Consider the following 21,768-nt stretch of genomic DNA (forward strand, 5'->3'; position numbering starts at 1 on the left):
TAATGGTCATTTTTCCATAATCCTGAATCCATTCACTAAGAAGGCACACTAAGATCTTCCTTAGAGAGGAAGTGGGAAGTGTCTTAAACGCCAGCTCTTTGGGTAAGTTTCTCTAATATAAAAGAAGCTGCTTTCTAGTGGCAAGGCACTTCTGTCTACCACTGGCTGGTGCCAAGCAGGGTGAATAACCCCCTGTGGGGATTAATTACCATATCTCATTTAACCAGCAAGAATACTGAAATGGTCTACCCCAGATCAAAGGTAGAGGCTTACAGAGGGCTGGAAAGAGCAGTAGGGTTAGGAATCAAGTCTCTCACCGCCCTCACCCAGTTCTGGAGCTACATCACAGTTTGAGATAGAACTTTCAGCTCAACTCTATTGATCCTTACTATTTTTTCTATTTTCCTCATTAGGATTTGCAATGTGAGAAACTCGGAACAGTAAACATCAGAACACGAAACCAGAAAGGTACCTACTTATCTAACCATTCTTAATTTGTTGTAAATGTAAACCAGTAAAAGAGCCACCACATTTGAAGTGAAAATATGAACATTATTTAATAACTGATCCTCTGTAATAAACAATTTGAAAATATTTTACAAGGAATCACGCACACAATATTTTACAAAGATTTTAGTCTTTTTTAAAATTTTCCAACTCTTCTGTACAACAAAAAGAGATTCAAATAATAATTAAAAAAAACAATCCTTTTTGAATTAGTAGGGGGAACAAAACTTTCAGATGAAGAATGTTAGGAATTGGATCCCAGCAGCTATAAGGACAGCTACTTCATGTTTTGCTTTTTTCCCTTTTGTTTTTTAACTTAAAATATAATATAATATATATATATATTTATAATTATGTATATTTGTTTTTTTCCATTTTTCTCAAATGAGCAGCACCCGACTAGACTACAGATTTACACACACTCCTGGTAACACAGAGCCAGCCATCTGGTCAAAGCACAGTTCCCATAGACATAACCAAACACACACTGAAAAAGCTACAAGCAAAATGACCTTTAATCAACCTTGTCATTATTAGTGAATCTCCTCCCTGCCCGCTTGGCTCTGGAGTCAAACTTCCAAGACCATGTTCAGGGTTTTCATGGACCCCCCTCCCTTTCCCACCCACCTACCCTACCACAAATTGTTTTGCTCAAATGGATTTTAAAATGGACAAAGCATGTGAGGTGGGTTGAATCATTGCTATGTCTCACCAGTACTGCTAGTCACATGCGACCGGGACATAGGGAAGCCTGAACTAGCCTTCACTCAGCCCTTTGGGATCTGCTAGGAGGATGCCTTATTGGGAATGACCAGCAATCTCAAAAGATTTTACAGGCTTCTCCATTCTACAGACTTTCCTGTACTGGGCAAGTCTATTGCTCCCTACAGACTCTCATCTTGTACAGCTTCATTCTCCTTCAAGGTCCTCTCCAGGATTCAGAAAATCACCTTGATGGTCAACCCAAGTTCACAATAGCACACACAATCTCCTTGCTGTTTCTCTGTGTCTTTCTGTGCCGATTTCAGATATAGTACTTCATGGTAAAATTCCTTTAGGCTCTCCAATTTTATGCTCCCAGAAACTATTTTTTCATTCTAAGAGCTTGGGAAGCTATTCCCATTCCTTTCCTATTATAAGATAGGTTACTATGATTTGCGAGGTTATCCATTTTTCTACGTTAGAGATAAAAGGCAAGCAACCCCATCATGCTCTTGGCTTCCCTCAATCTATTTGTCCTTGTACCATCTCCATCTGTCAGCAGACAAAGCTGAAATGGAGACAGACTTACAGGCAACCCATGGGTGATTCTGACTGGTGGGGGGCATAGTTCTGACCTAGGGGGACTCTAGGACACCCTACAGGTAATCTGAGTTGTGCTGGGAATGGGTTTCCCAGCCCTGATTTATATTTCTAAGCTATTTGGAAAGAGCTAGTTGTTGCGTAGATCAGTCTTGTACACTCATTTATACTTAACACCAGGAGATCTCATTCTTAAAATGGCAAATATCACTACTGCGGCAGGGGAATAAACCAGCACAACTTCTACCCATCTTCAGACTTGCACATATTGGGGTGCCATCAACTCATGCACAAACAACAACCTTAAAAATAAAAAGGAATCATCCACTTGCATTGAAAATAGGGCAACATTTTCTCATCTTAGGAAAAGTTCACCATCCAAATACTTGCCTGCTTTGGCTTTGAAACCTAGAGAAACAAGGCCTTTGTTTCATTCATATAACCATCGTGAAAAATGTGAGGGAGGGGTGCTGTTGGACTGTATGATAGGAAAGAGGGTCTTCCACCCCAGTTCCCTTTTGCCTTAGCTCTGACCCAGTGACATCTAACATGGCTTCCACAAATAGAAATGAATGGTGTGGGAGCAGTGCAGCATCTCCATCACATCTGGTACTGATCTCCTGACCAGTCAGTCAAGAGGCTGAATGCCCTGGTATCCAGGTGTGATGTGGGTAAGTACTCCAAGTGGAAAATGTGCTGTGTTGCAATCTGTGCTCTGTCTGGTGTTGGGCTACTGGACATCTTCCTTTCCATCTCCAACATTCTCTGTTCATCATTCTTCACTCCTCTCTGACAGGGAGACCAAAGCCAGGTGCTGGGAAGGTCTATAAGCTGTAACAAGGATAGATGTGCTGCATGGAAATGCAGAAACAGGCAAAGCTAATCTCCATAAGGTAGACTGGAGGCTTAACACACCACAGTTTCAGTTGAACAAATGCCAGCATCACCAGCAAGGATTCACTGAAATCTAAGCTAGTAGGAAAGCAAGAGTTCCACAAGTTTAGGTAGTGGTCATCAGAACCACTGCATGTCACTGGGAGACTATGTCACTGGGAGACGACAACATTGGGACAATGTTGAACAACTGCTAGCACGTCATGGCTAGAATGGATCTCGAGAAACACTTCCGTATTACCTCCAGTATTAGATGCAAGATGACTCGGCGTACCAGTCACTGGGGGACATCAGTGGAAGAGTGCTACTGAATTGATGTGCTTGGCCACCGAGAAACACGGACGCTCAACTATACAGTCCTTTGCTCTGACCCAGCACAGCTGTTCCTGCCCACCTCCCAGCAGCACCTACACATCTTTCTGTCTCTCAACTTTGTTACCAGTTGTAACCACATGTGAGAAGTAGAGCAGCTTTTTTAAAAAACCTTAGGGTGCATACAGATGTATAGGATTTGAGTGCTGAACCACCTGTGTAAGCCTGCTTGGTAATAAGCCACCCTGTCCCTATGCAAGGCTGGAGGCGCGAGGCTCTGACAGGGTCCTGGAATCTTCCTACCTCCTTCCTAAAGCATGGTAAGCACTTGCCTGGCTTTGGGAAGGGGGCAGGAGGACTCTTGGAACCCTGTCAGAGCCCTTCCTGAAGCTGGGCAAGTGCTTACTGGGCTTTGAGAAGGCACCTTTCTGAGATGTGTGTCCAGTGCGGCTGCACTGCTCACACTGCCCTAAATCTGCCCTTGCCTGCTTACTGTACTTTGTTCAGGTGTATTGTTTTCTTACCTGGGTAGAGCTCAGGGAAACTATCTCTACATGGTTGGAGCAGAAGCTAGTTGTGCATAGCCTGGTTGGCTGGAACCACTGATGCTCCAAAATCACGTCAACATTTCAACCTTTAAAACACAGTTCCTACATTAAATTTAAAAGGGGGGGGGGTTAACTGCAGAAAGATGCATATGTTTTAAAATATAAATTTTAAAAAGTGGATATCCCACCTGAAGGTGGGGGAGGGGCAGGCCCGAGAATTGAATTTGTGGTCAAATCAGTGGTATATATGCCTTTTTTGCAGCAAAGTGGCCGGAAACAGGTTCACACCAGGGGAGGAATGATGGCGATTTTAAGCTATAGCTGTACGAATTATGGATGCAAAACACTGAGCTGTTGCTATTATTATTTCTTTATTTCCTTTATTGGGCACGACCCTAACCTTCCCAGCACTGCTGCCGATATAAATGAACGGTGGAATATGCTTGGAAAATTTGTAATGAGGCTCTGTTAGACGTGTACAAGTTTGAAAACCACCTCTCTAAGGGGATCAGTCACAGTTCAAACACCAACACAAAGACCTTGATTTGATCCCAGTGGATAGTAAACCAGTACTGAGTGACTGTGAGATAGCAGCCAACCGAGAAGTAGTAGCCATACTGTTTGTGGTCTAAAGTGCTCCAAAGTGGGGCAAGGCCCTTTTTATGAAACCATCTCTCATTCAGCTGACAGGCACTGCCATATCCCAATCTGTGCTCCAGCTTTCTCCATCCCTGAATCTCCCCTTCTAATGAAGTACACCCTATGAACATATGGTGGCTCCAGAGCACTAGCCAAACAGAGTCACAGACAAAGTGGCGTCGGGGAAGACTATGCTTTTAGTCAGCCCAAAGTGGGAATGAACCTGGGGGATTTCAGCCAAGCACACCATAGACAGTTGCTCACATCACAAAAAACAATCACACAATTTGGCACAATTTGGCAGTCTCTGCTCAGAAGAGACTAGCAAGATACTGGGACTGTACCCACAACTAGTACACTTGATTATTACTGGAAGTCTACTCAAGGAGTAATGGTTCTGTCTCTCTCTACTGTGTTTCTGGTAGAGTTGGAGCTATTTGTAACTTCCCAGTTTGCTTCTCTAGAAATCTACACAAGGCCAATGAAGCAAAACTATTAACCTTAGCACCAGTGGTATCATTGTGTATATAAGTCAGCTTGGGGAAGAACAGTGGGAGACCTGGAGGAAAAGGTTCTGGAACATAGGGCATTTGGTGCAGGACAGGGGAGGGGGTATGTAGACTGGATTTGGGACAGAGCTGGTTTTTGAAAGGTTAAGAAACTATTTCTGATCTCAAGAACAAGGATCACTAGAAAGAAAGCAAATGCACCTCAATGTGTGTGCTAAAGGTTTGCTTCCAGATCTCTCAAATGATTTTTTTCTACAACAAAGTTACCTCTTTCATGTATTTACATTGTACTACTACCTTGCATATGACAGCAGTGACCTGCTTTTTACCCCCATTCAAACCAGACCAGACCAGGAGCGCAAAAATCCATTTTCAGCTTTCTCTGAAGATACACATGTAGTGCATTGCAGCATGTTCTTTGGGACTGTTTGGGTGAATCAAAACCTCCCAAGACGAATCAGGTTTTTAAAGGAGTTCCTGCCATTTGCCTTGCAATGAAGCACCTTAACAGTGGGGCCACCAGAATCTGCACAATAAATTGTGATGTAACCAGCATAGGAGTTTGGCATGCTACATTCTTTCCAAGAGACTTTCTCTAAAATTTTGGCTCAGTACTGAAGCACCAAACCAAGGTTACAGAAAGTTCCCATTCACACACATTGTTGAGCAAGCTTTCTTTGCCTAGAAACTTACAGGTTCAAGTAACCGTCCCACCGTTATTTGCTTTCTAGAGTTCCTTCTAACAAGGCAAATGGAATTCACAACATTGTAATTACTCACAATAGGTTGTATGCCAGGATTTGGATTAATTGGAAAGAGAATTTTGGTTGAGGAAATGAGCATGTGAAGTCAAAATGAGGTGCACCAAGATATGCACGACATTTCATCCTCCTATCACATCACATTGTGCTGCAAGGAAATGCCATCAGAGTTATTGACAGCGCACTTAACCGCTACCTTCTGATGGAGTTGCATTACACTGTTGCATAGTGCTGCTGCTCTTCATATTGCCCAATATGTGATTGTGGCTCTGACATCACCCACAGCAGAAGCAAGACAGGATCCTTCCCACTTTGCTGGCTACTCTTGAGTACAGAGGCAATGCATGAGGGGATATTTGGCTGAAGAGAAAGAAATCTTTGAGTTCTCTGGGGACTGAAAAAGCTTTCATTAAGTGGCAAGGTATGTTTATCACTGTATGTGCAGAAATAACAGGCACAAAACTGGATAACCTGCCCTCAACAGCAAGCAGCTTTTGCGGAGACTGGGTGATGAATTCAAGTTTTACTCCTATTTTCAAACCTCCAACAGTATATGTGGCTGCTTTCAGTAATAATCCTCCCAGCCATGAAATATGTACCTGCAAAGTCATCTGAAGTGTTCTGTGGGTTTGAGGTGAATGGCAGGTGTCATCATGACCTTCACTACGATGCAGAGTTCTTTCACCTTTCTCCGCATGGACACTGGAGACAATTAGCTGTCTGCAAAACATCTGCTTTTAGAGCTCTAGTTGTGGCCCATTGCCCACCACTGTGATTCCAATACTGGATGGATGGAGGGGACTCTAAAGGTGCAGTCAGGTTTCTGCACAAAGTCCAGGAAGAAAACCTTTAGCTATCACCTTCTTGGTTTGGCACAAATTGTTTCTGCCAATCATGGTGGACAATTTCCTTTAGAAGAAAAGGGACAGTGTGAACTGGGAAGAAGGTCATCTTTATCTTGGCCAACTCCACCCTTTGTCCACCTCAAGGGTAGAATGCTGCAAAAATCCCAAAATGAAGTCTTCACAGTGATTTGGGGGAGCAGAAGAGATCATCTTGTTTTCTTGATGGACTTAAACTTTTATGGGCCACGCAGGGAACAGGCTTGGCAAGGAAAAAAATGAAGCCAGGGACTGCTGGGTTTTGGCTGTTTCTTGCCCACTAGAAATACTCTGTCTTGCTATTCATTTTGCTAAAGACAGCGAGAGCCACTGTGACCTTCAACCATGTATGGGTTACTAGTATGCCTAAGGATCTTCACACACTTCCTTCTCCCCTGCTTGCTCTCCAAGTCCTCTCAGTATGGTGTGAGTTAGTTTAAATAAATAATACTGACCATAAAATTCAAGTCAATTTCTTTTTTTTCTTTCTTCTGTGTCTTTGTTGCTGACAACAAATACTATAATTTGTCAGGATAAAATGCTTGGAAATTAGATGTAAAAAGATCTAGATTAAAATCCCCAGGCTAAAAATAATAATTTAAAAATTGATTTGAGATGGGATCTAACTAATGAAAGATTCAGCAGCAATGGCCTTTGAAAACACAGAGCGGGCTGGGTGGGATGGAGATGCCGTGGTGACATCCTAGGATTACTTTTGAGTTTAATAAGCCATTTAAATTGGCTGAAAAGTTAAACTAGACTACAGAACCAATTTGGCAAGAATATACCATTGTTTTTCCTGTTCTATTGAATAATTTTGTCGTTGCTGCTGTTTGCATGATTGGGATGGGAAAGTAAATTGTTTCAAACAGAATAGCAATTTGTCAGCATTGTTGATTAAATACTTTTAAGACAATAAAATGTCAAGACATATCCTGATGAAAACTGGCAAAGGTCTTCCCAGAATTCCATGGATTCAATGGGGGAAAAAAACTTACGAGGCCACTGTTCTTTGTTATTTGGCCACAGCTCAATGGGTGGAAAGGGGAGCAATGAATCAAAGCTCAAGGATGTTCACTGTGTGGAGAAAGTCGCAATGGTTCGTGCTTCCCAAAGTCTTGCTCAGAGCTCAACCTGCACAACCTGCTGTGCAGAGACACTGGAAGGGCAAGGAGAGGATGACAGGAAACAAGAAACAAAACAATGAGAATAGCTTCTGGACTTCTGAATGACGAAAGAGAAGGTCCTCATGAGTGAGTGCCAAGGTGTAACCAGAGTTGATGGGACTAGGCAGCTGCCCTCTTCTGGCAAGTCTGGAGGGAATGGAGATGGTGCACAAAGCAAAAATGAATGGGCTAGACTAAATGGATGTTTCAAAGGCAAGACACCAAGGGCAGCGGATGGCGACTGGCAGTCAAATAGAGGAGGAGGAGCTGCAGAGATAACAAGATACTCAAAGAAGGTCTAAAGGAGGCCCCTCTTCCACAGTCTGAGGTATCTTCCTATGGAAACAACAAAAAAGGATAGATAATTTTGGTCATTCCATATGTAGGCACGGATAAGTTACTTCCCTGCATGTTTTTCAATGTGATTTTCAAAAGCTGTTCAACAAGAACCACAATAGTCTTTATGATTCAGTAAACACTTCGATCTCCCATCCTAGGTCCATTACTCTTTACATATTCTCACAGTTCCTATAAACATGGGAAAGGAAAATTATCTCTTTTTTTTTTAAGATAGAGCCCAGTGAGATTAGAAAGACTTCCAGATCAGCTCTAAGGAATAGTTGGCAAAAAGAGTGCCACCTCCCAAATAGAGTGGTTTTGCCATTAGAAAAGGAGTGCCCTTATTAAAGAGATACTCATCCTCCCAGAGGTGCATCTTGTGAAAGTGATTTGAAGGGCAACACTGCGTGCGTCACATCACACATGCGCAATGTCCCATCATCACACATGCAACATCAGGCTGTCGGAAGGAGCTGGGGAGTACAGCTAAATGCAGCAGTAGTGTAGCTTCAACGGCTGGTGGCTCCTCCAGTGAGGGGCTCCTTCAGCCCTCCTTCCCCTCCGTGGCAAGTGAACAGAGGAGAAGGACCTGGCCACTGAAGCCACGCCATGCTTGGCCTTCTCTGCCCCCTAATTTTTTTGGACAGTGTAGGGCTGCTTGTTCCTGATCTCTACCCTTTGCAGTGCACCTTGTTACACTGGGACAAATTTGGCGAGGAATGTTACCCCACAGTAAATATGCCAATTGAATTAGCAGGCTAGGGGATGAGTAGATGGACTAGTGGCCTGGTACTCCAGCTTCCTATTGCGAGCAGTACTCTGACAATCCCTTAGGGACATAGGAAGTTGCCTTATACAAAGTCAGACCGTTGGTCCATCTGACTCAGCATTGCCTACAATGACTGGTTGTAGCTCTCCAGGATTTCAAACAGGAATTTCCTCCAGCTCTACTTGGACATGCCAGGTATCAAACCTCAAACCTATATGTAAATAAGTGTTCTCCCTCTGAACTATAGCCCTCCCCTACATACAGCCCTGATATGGCCCTTCATATCAGTAGAATGGTTTGACAAGGAAAGCTCTAGCCTACAGCTTCAGCCTTGGGTTTCTCAAATTCCAGGCTATCCTCCTAGCGGAGCAAAGCCACTTTAGATATATCCATGCACTCCTTGTGTCCTCCTACTTACCGTTGCATTGTAGTCAAAACAGATGTGGGGACCTTTTCGATACCGTGGCTTGTCTACTAGTTCACACTGATTGGGATCTCCCGGTGGAGCTTTGCAGTGTCAAAGAAAATATAGCACAAGGCAATAAATACACTTGTAGTGATATGGAAGAGCGGGAGGAGTGGGGTCAAAGAAAGGAGCCCTTGATTATGGAGACTAGCAACCACAAGAACTGCCCTGCTGGATCAGACCAAGGACCTTTCACAGGGGTGGCCAGGTCCTGAGCTTCCCCCTTCCCCTTGGGCCTGATGGGGATTGACCAATGATGTCTGGTGACCCAACTTCAAAGTATCAAATAATATCTGAGTGTCACAGCAATTGCTCCATTTGCACCGTTATAATCTGGCCATGTTTCCACCCAACAAGCAAAAGCACAGAATATTTGTAGAGCTATAGTGCAAGAAACAGGAAAACCATTGCAAAACATTGGGGGGGGGGGAGGTGGACTGAAGAGGCACCAATCATGGAAACACTGGGGGCTCATGACTGCATTGTGTGGATTTACAAGTAAACAGAACATTACAGTAATGGGAGAAACCAGCAGTGTGGATGTGGCCAATGTCTGTCATGAAATTTTTCACAGGGAGAGGGCAATGGCTTATTCGTATCCACTGCTTTTTGTTACATGTCTATAAATGCTTCATCAGAAATATACCATGTGTTAACTCTCATTTTCAAATTACATTCACATGAACAGAATCCCACAAGGATCCCTACCTACTGGTAGGCATGAAAGGAAAATAGGCAACCATGTGTAGACAGTACATTAGAAGAGCCTGCTGGATCAGGCCAAAGGCACATTTTGTCCAGCATTCTGTTCTCACAGTAGCTAATCAGATGCCTTTGGTAACCCCACAAGTAGGGCATGAGTGCAGCAGAACTCTCCCCACTCATGTTCCCCAGCAATTGATTATCAGAGGCAGACCAGATCTGATACCGGAGACCATATACAGCCATAATAATTGATAGCCGTTGATATTTTCCATGAATTTGTCTAGTCTCCTTTTAAAGCCATCCAAATCGATGGCTACATCATCTTGTAGTAGCAAATTCAATTGTTTAACTGTGTGAAGAAATACTTTATTTTGTCTGTCCTGAATCCTCCAGCATTCTGCTTTGTTGGCTAGCCCCAGGTTCTAGTATTATGCAAGAGAGAGCTTCCAAATATTTACTTTAAAGTTTCTTATGTAACCAACCTGGCTTATAAGGCCTAATGCTATTGTGACTTTTTCTGGTCTTTCTGCTATTTGAGTATAATTAAGCCATAAATCCAATGGAACCTAGAGTGTGAATGTGTGAGAGTGATTTCCTTGTTACAGGGAAGGAAGAGAGAGTGCTGTGGGAGTGAGAAGCAACTGGAGTGAGTAATCGCCATAACATAACAGCAGCCAAAGCAAGTCTGGGCCTCGCTAACAGGCAATATACAACACCCTGCAATGTAATATCAGCCACCCTGGAGAGAGCCAAGGGCCTATTTGCCAGATAAGAAGGAAGTATAACTTTTCTATTGGTTCTGCCAGTGGCAACATGGTTTATGGTTTTATGGTCTCTCTGTCCATGTGACAGTCTAGTGTAGTGAAAATGTGCGGTGACCTTTGAGGTATAAAAAACACCCCAAAACTAAAGCAAGTCGGAGATTCACAGCAGACTCTTGAGGCAGGCATGCGGAGACCCAGAGGCACTGGTCTCTCATCAACACACTACACTTGAACCAGCCACCCAGGTTGTGCATTTGTAAGTATGAACGCATGTTAGGTGACTTTATTCATAATTTGAGCATATTGCGGGGTTAAGAGCACTAACTGCTATATTCTGATTAATAAAGCTTCAAATTTTTACATTACAGTGGTACCTCGGGTTAAGAACTTAATTCATTCTGGAGGTCCGTTCTTAACCTGAAACTGTTCTTAACCTGAGGTACCACTTTAGCTAATGGGGCCTCCCGCTGCTGCTGTGCCGCCGGAGCACGATTTCTGTTCTCATCCTGAAGCAAAGTTCTTAACCCGAGGTACTATTTCTGGGTTAGCGGAGTCTGTAACCTGAAGTGTCTGTAACCCGAGGTACCACTGTAGAGTGTTTTTCGACTCCACCTTGCCCTGTGCTGATCAGCCAGAGCTCAGCCAGTTTGATAAACAGATTGCACCAGGAACCATGCCTATAAAAGGGCCACACGTTTTAAAAAGAAGTTTCTAGCTCTCCTGGAAGGAAGGTTATGAAGCAAAACATGCATGTACAAAGGTGTGTAGGTATCTCAGTTCGGGGGGAAAGAAACTATCAGCTACCTATCACCCAAAGGGACTTCACACCCCACCGCTTGCATTAAGACTTAGCACAGGTAAGTATTTTCATATGTGCATGCCAACTGATAATGGGGAGGTGGAGGCGTGCCCTGGAACAGCCCATGTGACCTGAAAAGCACCACCCACTTTTCATGCACCTCCCACTCTAAACGTTGCCATGGGCCATGGAATTGCGCAATGAATACAGTCCAATATTCATTGGCATGTAGAAACAGAGCAGCAATTCCACTCTCAACAAAAACAACACTGCAATGCCGAGGCGGGGGGAGAAGGGGAGGGAAGGGTTCCAATGTGGTTGGGCCCATTATGTTGAACCTGATACCGCATCATGCAGCAGAGCTGAGAAGCAAAGGATACCCTTTATCTCCGCTTGGAGAAGCTTGGTGGACTCACACTGGCTGCATATTGGCTTTTCTGCTACAACAAACAGAAGGTTGGTGCGAGCAAGCCTTTGTGCATGGAATAGCCTAGGGAAGAAAAAGAAAAGGGCGTGGGGAAAGGAGGAAGTGCTGCTATCATGCTGATTTAGTACTATTTCTATTTACTGCAGATTATTACAACAATTCAGCTCATAAAATAAAGGCTAAAGTTACAGTTGGCCTTATGGCAAAACTACACATGCCCAAATACAAAATATATGCAAACTGCATCAGATAAGAGCTGTATGTGTGTGCAATTTGCCACTTTTTACCTTTCTAAATGCATGCAGCTGGCAGTGGAAGAAGGATCAGGCCCCACCCACTAATAACTAAAACATGACTAATAACAAAGGAATACACAATTTACTTTTGGTCATGATTATGCTTGCTTCTTTATCTAGGCATTATCTATGATATGCATTTAGGTCCAAAATACAGCTTATTTTAAATGTGTTCTCACACCTAATGTGACTGCTTATTTTATTTAAACAATTAGTCACCACAGGGTAGGGGAGAGACCAAGACTGTAGGGAAAGGATTTAACCTTTTCCTCCCCCACTGCAGTCCTGATGAACGCCCCCCAACCCCAGCTCCTATTTCCAGTTGCTGTCAGCCGGAGCTTCCCTCACAATGTAAACAACACTTTTGGAATGGGGTGATTTTCATCAGAATGGTGGTTTGTGTGTATATGAGGGTAAAAACTCCTCACATTGGCCTGTCATGGTCCTGCTCCTGATTGCCCCCAAGCCTCCTGTGGCATCTACTTTTGCTTTTAAAATAATGCATTTGACACAATGTTTTGTTTGGTTTAATATTCTAATTGGCTTAGTATTCATTCTGTCTGCCTAGGGCAACCAGATAACTGGAATTCTTTGAGCAGGGCAGCTAGGAATCTGTCCACCTTTGCCAAACTTCAACTCCTAGGATTTTATTTTTTTAGCACCATGATAGTGAAAACTGTATAAAAATGATATCAATCTGTAGTGTAGATACACCCACCCCGCAATTCAGACCAATATTGCCTGTTCCCGGAAAGCAATCTATCTGCATAATTCCACCAGGATCTCTTGTATCTTAGCCAAATACCACTCACTGCCCTTACTAGTTTCGATACTGCTAATTCTGGTGATCAATTTTAACCCTACTTTAAAAGAGACCTGAGCCAGAAGGGATTACCACCTTCTAGGGACCAACAGTTTTGATCAGCTAGTATGAATGTTTATAGCAGGGACATCTCCCACTGACCTGGAGCAATTTCCACAGTCAATGATGGTGTTGTAGGTGTAGTCAACTGTGCTAAAATAGTATTGGGTCTGCTTCATGATGCAGCTGGTCTCCTTGGATTCCATGCTGTCAGCTGCGACATCCTCTGTTCGGACACACAATACATACAGTTGGAAATAATGGAAGTGGCAAACATTTATCCTTCCTGAATCATCTAAATTAGCTGTTGCGTGGCGAGTTCCCGCCCCCCACCAGGATAAATAAAGACATGAGACACCATAGTTTAAGGTTAAATGGGCGAATTAGGCCACAACTTTATTGAATTCAGGAATGAGAGGCATTGGCTTAGGCATTGGTCCTAACGACTATCCGGCTCCAGCCCACTTGCTGGAGACACGGGGAAGGGTTAACACTATATCGGGGGAGTCTCCCGCCGAGGCACGTCGACTAGGAGCTCCCCCGGGTCACCGCTCTGGGGCGTGCCTTTGGCCCTCACCTCCATAGGCTTCGGAAAGGGCCACGCCCCCCGGAATCCTTTAACGGACCACCCTTCTCTCACTGGGGGGAGGTGATGGCGTTCCTCCCCCCCCCACATCCTCTTAACCCCTTCTTACCAATGCCTACCGCCAATGCCGAAAAGTTGTGACGAGTTGCTACGAGGTAGGCGAAAAACCAAATGGCTGAAATTGCCAATTGGGAAAAATTCCTACCATGCCCCTTGCGGCGACAGACCGAAGTCCATAGCAAAGTCAGAGACCTACCTAAAGCCTACCTAAAGGGAGGGAGGGAAAACGTGAGGGCTAGCTGGCGAAAAGAGGCCGAGCCCCCTCTGCGTCGGCCCTAAATAGGGCAGGTCACGGCCGGGATTCCCCTGCTCTCGCGGGGGCTGAAACCAGCCACCGCTCACGTGGGGGGTGGGCGTGAAGCCCGCAACCCCACCTCCTGGGCAGGCCGGAAGTGGCTTTCTCCTTTAATGTTGTGTCTAAGGGCTTTAACCACACATTATGTTAATTATAGGGCTTGCAGACATGTCAGCTGATTAAAAAAAAATCCTAAATGCAGTTCCCACCAATTTCCATGGGAATAGCAGCACCTGGGGAGGGGTTTTTTAACCTGTGTGTAAATTATAGGTATGGCACCTGCGCAGTGGTGGCTGGTGACATTTTGACTTGGTAGGGCTACAGTTTTTGACCTTGCTGTTTTCATCACAATAGGAATTGCACAGCACTTATTTAGAAAAGCGTGCCATTACACGTGGGCAGAATGCCATTGTCTCCTCCTTTCTAAAAACACACAAATCAATTATTCTCTGCACATCTATGGACATGGAAAAAGCTCCCATGTAACAGGACCCAAGTATGGTTTTCAGAGAAGATCAACTCCATTACCTCTTGTTTAGAAATTAAGCCATATCACATGACCCAAGTTTTTGCATTCATGTAATGTTTACACTTACACACCTGTTGCAACACACCCCCCCCCAATCACACAAAAACTTTTTAAATGTGAGGAAAACTTGCTTCCAGATGCATGCAGTAGGGAGCTTACCTGTTTGAAACCAGCTATTGTAGGTTAGTCCATACAAGAATTGCTGAAACAGAGACCTTATAGAAGAAAAAGAAAAGAAAAGAAAAGTCAAATAATGAAAATTATGTTCGATAATCCAGCTCAGGCTAAGATGGCATCAATTTCTGTCATGGGGAAAAACAAATCGAAGTACAGTGGGAAAGTACAGATATTTGTAATAGTTTTGCAACCATTCTACAGACCACCTAAATGGGTTTTGCCTTAGATCTTTGCAGAACTTGTTGAAATGTTGACAACCCTAGAACTATTCTACCAGATACTTCTTGATGTGTGTTCTCTCACTGTTATGTGCAGTGCAGAGTGGCCCAATGTGTGACATTCCTATCCTGCTGTAAGAGCTTATCCAGTAAAGGGCAAAAGAAAGGCTTACCATGCAGCTGCTGAGGTCCACCAGGCCAGGTTCAGGAAATCTGCCATTGTTGGCTGGACATAAAGGGATAAGGGAAATGTGGTTGTTAACAGAAAAATACCACTGTTAGCTCAAGCTCAATGTGCTGTAGCAGCTTTTCACATGCTAAGGATCAAACACGAAGCCCAGAGGCAGGATTCTGTCATGTTTTGAAAAACCCAACCTTTTGACCACATTTATCTGCATCTAATGGTGCTTTGCCACTGATAGAGAATACGCAAATAATTCTACAGAGGGACCCATTGGTTCATGGTGCAGAGAAGACAAGGTTCACAAAGAGCCAGAGCAGCCCTACTCATGAGCACTGCAAGCACACCCAGGCATGCAAAATTTGTGATTAGATGGCCTTGCCTGGCATCACTATTCTCATAATACAATTTTTGAGATAACTAGCACTGATTTCACTAGTACTAGACAAAGATCAGGGGCTTGGAAACATCTCAGTGACTCATTGTGGTTAGTAAACTATCAGACCTCTCTTGTGGCCCATAAATAGAAGAAAATGAAAAGACTTTACAAGAAGAAATGGTGACGAATTACCAATTTAAAACAACTCCATCTGCACTCTGATGCAACTGTACAAAACGTATGGGAAAAAGAAGGGCAAAGTGTTGCTAGATAGCAGGTAGACATTGTTTGGATTATGCACGCTCTGCATCACTGACAGACCAAGGCCACTTCTTACCTTTGAGCTACCGTGTGGGAAGCTGCTTGAAAGACCACTTGATGTGATGGCTCTAATATGCCAAAGCTACTCACTCTCCAGTTCACCCACCAGGTGTGGAGAATATTCAAGCCACCACCAATTACAATGTAGGCTACAATTTTATATATATAAAATACCTCCCAAATTTCAGCCCTATTTTCTTTCCTTAGCAGTGGCCTGCAAAATCTCTTTGGAATTCCTGGTATCAGCCATATTTCAGTACTCACACAAAATTCTTGTTTATACACCAATGTATCACAAACAGTAATGTTCACCTAATCTATAAATTCAACAATCCTCATCCTTCCTAAACACTGCATTGATACAGCTGACAATTCTTCTCTTTGCCTTAAGTATACTGTGGCTACTGTGCTTACATAATTCCACCTGTAAAGCAAATCCCCACTTGTATGCACAATGCTGAAACCTTCAGGTAAGTCTTCACGGCACGGGAGCCCCCACTCACCACGTACACCCCACGCGGAGCGCCTCCCGTATTGCTCGGAGGTTCTGGAGCGCAGACTGACTGGAAGTCGTAGGATTCTTTCCGTGTGAAGAACGAGTTGTTGTAGAGAGCAGACATCAAGTGAGCGTCGACCTCACTGAAGAACTTCCCTACCTGGAAAAGGGAAAAAAAGGATGAAATAATTTGTTTAAGCTGTATCCAGCTGATTATGCATTTTCCAGCCATTGGTGCTTCCAGACAGGGACCTTTTATTGCAGATGGGTAATGATCAGATTTTTCTGTGTGCAAATTTGGTGCTTCAGCTTCCATGCATTCCTCCCCGCCCCCCATCACTGTATTTGTTAGTATTGCTCTCCAAACCAGTGGGCAGAGCTTGATGGAATGCATCTCAGCCTTGTGGTTTTTTGTCCTTCCTCTTAATCATTCCTCCCTCACCTCCACTGTCTTTCCCACCGTGTATCTCTATATGTGTATGTGTTTATACCAAGTCACCATGCTTGACAATGGGAGAAATGGAAATTTATGCTTTCCTTGGGAAGGACAATGCCCACTTCTATTTGGTTTTCTTTCTTTTTCTTTTTAAATGGAGGTAGAACATAGCCATTGTGGCTATTAGCCATTGAAATCTGGATTAAATGTAAAAAAAGTATTGGCTGGCATTTCGATAATGTGTATGGCATTGGTTGGGTGCTGCAAAAATACTTGTGAGCATTAGCAGTAATGCTACCAGTCCAATAGAAATGGGAGCAATGTATAAACTCTGCTAAACATGTAGGAAGCTTCTGAACATGCCTGTTGGCAACTGGGGTCCTCCATGTGTCAATTGTCTGATATCATAATGATGTTAGAGGACCCAAAGTAATTACTCCCCTTTGTGGGTTTGCTTTGAGCCACTTGCATTCAAGCTAGTGATACAAAGGAATATGAGCTGATCAGTGCTTATAGCAAATCCCAGGGATTGGCTGCCCTATGGTACCCCCAGCAAGGAATTCTGTAGTGCAACTGATTTCAGTGGGCTTGTTAGCAAGCATTCCTTTACCTAGGGGCTGACAACAAGCCTTGCTTGCCAAGCTCTACATTGTTCATATATGCATTTCTATCTGCCCCACACCTTACGTTGCATATGACATTGGGTGTGTGACAAGTAGGTGTGATTTGGGGGAAACGATGAGCTGAATTGTTACCCTTGTTGGGCCTAATTTGGCCTGTGGACTGGAGGTTCTCTACCCCTGCTATAGAAAAAGCACAGCTTACCTGGAACCAGTAATCCTCCTGGTTGGAAAGTACCAGAAAACCCCCATCATCGATGAGAACACAAAGGAGGTCCTGAAAGATTGAACAATACTTTGTGTTTTGCAATGGATTCTAAATTCTGGTTTAAACATTAGTCTACATGCCTGATTGTCTCTATAATGAGCAAAGGCAGCCGTAACTGAGCATTCCTTGTCATTCTATAAACATTTATGGTGCTTGCATGTGTTTAAGGATCAGGGTAGTCTAAGAGCAAGGGAATAAAGGTGGTGGAAACAAAGCTTGGTATGTGTATACACACACACGTGCACAGGGCAGTCCCCCTGTTTTGCCATCTGAGGCAAGATCTTGTCAAACTGATGGCACTGATGGCACAATTTATCCACTGGAGGTGGTGCCCATGAGGGTGTTGACTCTTTGGCTTATGCCACCCAAGGCGACTGCTTCACCCCACATCAGGATTTCTGACAGTTTTCTAGTTTAGGAAGCAGCTAAGGATACACTACAATAAGCAGTAAGAGTCGCTATGTAACAATCAGCAAAAAGGCCCAGTTATTTTCCATCTGTTTCCTCCATGTTTACCTTGTAATTAGCCTCACAGTCCATCTCGCAGCCTGTGGAGGGGTCACACTGGAAATGAAAGAAGAAAGGCAGTGACACCAAGAGAATTTGAAACACATCTCAAAACTGAATTACTTAAATCCCACATCCACACCCTTCCTAATGACAAGAGGAACAGGTTCTACAGTCAGAAGGGAACTGTGAGGAAATGAGAATAGAGACAGCTTTGGCAACATTTATCTATACTCTGGTAATGTTTAGATTGCTGCAGTGTGCTGTACGTGGGGAATTATGATGACTGTCCAGTCGGAGTAAAATGGAGTGTAATAATCGATTCTCACAGATCTGCTTCTGTCCATCCAAGGTTAAACACAGGGCAGGGGAGGAGGGCGGGGAAGAAGGGTGCCAGACCAGTTTTGCAGGATTGAAGCCACTCCTGCTGAGAACAGTAATAACAGCGCATGGATTGTTCCATAGTGGGAGAAAATGTAACTAGTAAAAAAGTCGTCTTAAAAGTGGTTTAAAAATCGTTCTAAGGAATAGAAGTGAAACGTGCCAACAAGAAGCAGCAGCAGCAGCAGCAGAAAAAACACTAACATGGACTGGCAACGGGATTCACTGCTTGGACTAGACCTTGGTGGTCTTCACTTGTTTTCAGGCACAATTCAGTGTGCTATCTTGTCTTTGTCCTACAAAGCTCTAGATGACTTTAGGTCAGTAGATCTGACAGACCACCATTTCTCATAAGAACCTTGCTGTGACTTCCTCCCATACGCCACTTTTGGGAGGCTCACCTTTTAGAAACTAGGCTGATAGTTACCAGAAATGTCTTTGTTTTATTGGTGGGCCCTTCTTTATGGAATATCTTCTCCAGATATATTAAAGTGTCTCTAATTTTAGCATCTTAATGTTTTAAGCATGCAGGATCCTCAAAATGAACTGGAGGGGCAAAGAAGTGCTATGAAGTAGGATGATAAACCACCTCTTTCGGGAACAGTAAGACAGATACATAGATATAGATATAGATATAGATATAGATATAGATATAGATATAGATATAGATATAGATATAGATATATAACCTCTGGGCAGTGCTTTTTTTCTGGGGGGGATGCAGGGGAATGCATACCCCTAAATATTTTGTGCATCTTTGTTCTTTTGTCCATTAACTGTATTTATTTTTCCTGATTTTAACTATAAAATGGTGATTTTCTTGAGTCAAAATGAGAGTACCCCTAAACATTTTTTTAAAAGAAAAAAAGCACTGCCTCTTGGGGTTCATTCACTGTTGCCAGAGGGAACCTGGCATGTCAGTGGCGAGGGTGACTGCTCTGCTGCAGTGTTAGAACAGCACTGGGGATGCAAAGTGGACTTGCAAGTGCTCCTCAGCTCCAACCATGTTATCTACAAAATGCAAAATCCCAGATCCTTTTCCAGGAGGGTATTTTTCACCACCTACTCTTCGTGTCCCCAGCTGATCCCTTTCTGTTCGGTTACTTGCAAGGACTTTAAATTTTTCTGCCCATGCCTCCAGGTCAAGTTTCACTCCAACCACTGGAAAGGGAAAACAAAAGAGATATTTAGGTTAGAAAAATGTCGTCTTCTTTTTGTCTAAACACGTGGGCTGCATAGACACCACACATTTAAAGCCCATGCCTCCCCCTAAAGAACCATAGGAACTGTAGTTTACCTCCCACAGAGCTACAGTTCCCAGGATTATTTGGCGGAAGCCATGTGCTTTAAATGAATGGTGTGCATCTAACTCAGTTGTCCTGTTGTTTTTTATTAAGTACTGCATTTTGATGCATTTCCCCCAAAACCAGCTTCATTCAGAACTGAAAAACAAAAACTACTTACCGTATTTTTTGCTCTATAAGACTTACTTTTTCCCTCCTAAAAAGTAAGGGGAAATGTGTGTGCGTCTTAGGGAGCGAATGCAGGCTGCGCAGCTATCACAGAAGCCAGAACAGCAAGAGGGATTGCTGCTTTCACTGAGCAGCGATCCCTCTTGCTGTTCTGGCTTCTGAGATTCAGAATATTTCTTTTCTTGTTTTCCTCCAAAAACTAGGTGCGTCTTATAGAGTGAAAAATACGGTAGCTGCTAACGTCTACACAGCAACTGTGACAGCATGAAGGATTACACAAAGGCCACATGAGCCTTCAGCCCAGTGGAGAGGTTTGTCAACCCAACAGACCAGAGAAATCCAAGCGTTTTTGCAGCCTGACTGAAGACAATGAGCTGGTATTTATGTAGACTGCCAGAGAGGCTGTGGAAGGCTTCACAGCTGCAAATGATGTAGACCAGAATGCCTGAAGACAGGAGAGACATTCCAGAGACAAAGATGCAGGCAAATGCCCCATCATTCTTACCTGCTGGTTTCAGGTGCCTCTCACCAAAGTTGAGCTCAACTGCTGTGCTGACAAGGATCCCAACTGTGTTGTTTTCCAGTTCCAGCCCTCGGTAGTTGACTATAGGGGGAAGAAGAAGAAAAAGGACCTGCCAGTCTGTGGATGGCACAGGCAGCACAACTGCTGCAAAGCACTCTGGCTTGGGTGGCAATGCTTTATGGTTCCATGCAGGGCTGACTTCCTGCCAGTGCCCTCTCCCTGCTTCCTTGTGGTGACAAAATGAAAGGCTGTGCCTTACTTTTTTATTTTATTAACATTCTAATTAGTAATCTATGACGAAAACACTTTTCTGCTTAAGCAATTACCCACTGCATATAATATGAAATGGTAGCCACAGCATATGCAGCAAGCAGTGAACCGCTTTATTACATTATCCCTTGTCCTCAGTGGAGTTTGTGAATGCAAAGCGGCAGGTCCCTTATGGTGCAAGAAACCTCAGCTCAGAAGCTATAAATTACGGACTTGGAGGCATGATGGGGTTCTTTGCCTGTCATTTATTACAGAGCTTCAGGAACCGTGGCTTGATCAAGACTATGTAAATACTACATATTACTATCACTGTCCTTGTAGTAAGCCTTTAAGCAGAATTTATTGCCTCACACCCTGCAGCCAGATGTCTGGTGCCAATTCCTGTAGTTCCATGCTTATAAAGGCTATCAAAGCTGAGGGCAGGGCAAACCAGTCCCACCCACTTGGAGCACTGTGTAGGGCATACTTACAATCCCTGTAAGGGGTCTTAAAGATGTGGCCTTTGTTATCCAGGCTTCTCCGATAGAAACTGGCGTTGAAGGGCTCCCGGTCTTCTTCCCAGTCTTCAGCAGCTCTTTAATAAAATCAACCAGCCCCACAGAATGTCACAAGCTTTTGGCAGAGATTTCATTTTCCATATAGCCGCAAATAAAATATTGGCCTTTTTAAAAAACCCATCAATAATATGTACTATGAACATTTATACTTCCACAACCAGTCTTAGAGACAGGGAGGTGATAGCTGAGAAAGTCCAAATGTTCATTATACATACATATACACAGAATTGTAGAGATGGATCATCATATGTAAACAAATAATATATTTCACCTCTGACATATAGGACGGTATTGAGCCATAAATGTTCTTTTATTAAGACTACCAGCTATTTACTGTGGCTGTGGTACAGTTTTCATTTTGCACAGAGACAAGTGCTTGGCAAACCCACCCTTTTTGCAGCGCCAGGCAAACAGAGGATCAGGAAGTCTACCAGGCCCCTTTCAAGCTGCATTTGGTTTAGTGAATCACAAGTTACATGGGCACAATTCATTGTCTACTGTCAGCCTTTAAAGATAATTACACGCTTTCAGAAACCTCTAAAACCA

The 21,768-nt window shown here is 43.6% G+C and overlaps 1 protein-coding gene and 1 long non-coding RNA gene across 6 annotated transcripts in view; one reads left to right on the top strand and one right to left on the bottom strand.

Annotated features, from left to right (window-relative positions):
* The window catches only part of LOC144326991 (uncharacterized), a 62,354-nt gene that overhangs the window by 7,926 nt on the left and 32,660 nt on the right, over positions 1-21,768 (top strand). Inside the window, exon 2 of the long non-coding RNA XR_013391945.1 lies at positions 414-468. This is a non-coding gene — a long non-coding RNA (uncharacterized LOC144326991). The remainder of the gene's footprint in view (positions 1-413; positions 469-21,768) is intronic.
* CACNA2D2 (calcium voltage-gated channel auxiliary subunit alpha2delta 2) overlaps positions 532-21,768 on the bottom strand; it is a 537,538-nt gene continuing 516,301 nt past the window's right edge. For 4 of the 5 annotated variants that reach the window (XM_077924744.1, XM_077924743.1, XM_077924742.1 and 1 more), the window contains 12 exons: positions 21,136-21,239; positions 20,378-20,476; positions 19,467-19,561; positions 18,029-18,076; positions 17,450-17,521; positions 16,196-16,348; positions 14,985-15,037; positions 14,576-14,631; positions 13,049-13,172; positions 11,742-11,851; positions 9,046-9,134; positions 532-7,855 (listed from right to left, as the gene is read on the bottom strand). In XM_077924744.1, coding sequence (XP_077780870.1) covers positions 7,727-7,855; positions 9,046-9,134; positions 11,742-11,851; positions 13,049-13,172; positions 14,576-14,631; positions 14,985-15,037; positions 16,196-16,348; positions 17,450-17,521; positions 18,029-18,076; positions 19,467-19,561; positions 20,378-20,476; positions 21,136-21,239 — 1,132 coding nt within the window. In that variant the 3' untranslated portion in view covers positions 532-7,726. The remainder of the gene's footprint in view (positions 7,856-9,045; positions 9,135-11,741; positions 11,852-13,048; positions 13,173-14,575; positions 14,632-14,984; positions 15,038-16,195; positions 16,349-17,449; positions 17,522-18,028; positions 18,077-19,466; positions 19,562-20,377; positions 20,477-21,135; positions 21,240-21,768) is intronic. The other variant, XR_013391944.1, reaches the window with a different exon arrangement.

This window comes from Podarcis muralis, chromosome 2, assembly GCF_964188315.1.
Source record: "Podarcis muralis chromosome 2, rPodMur119.hap1.1, whole genome shotgun sequence".
Classification (NCBI taxonomy): domain Eukaryota; kingdom Metazoa; phylum Chordata; class Lepidosauria; order Squamata; family Lacertidae; genus Podarcis; species Podarcis muralis.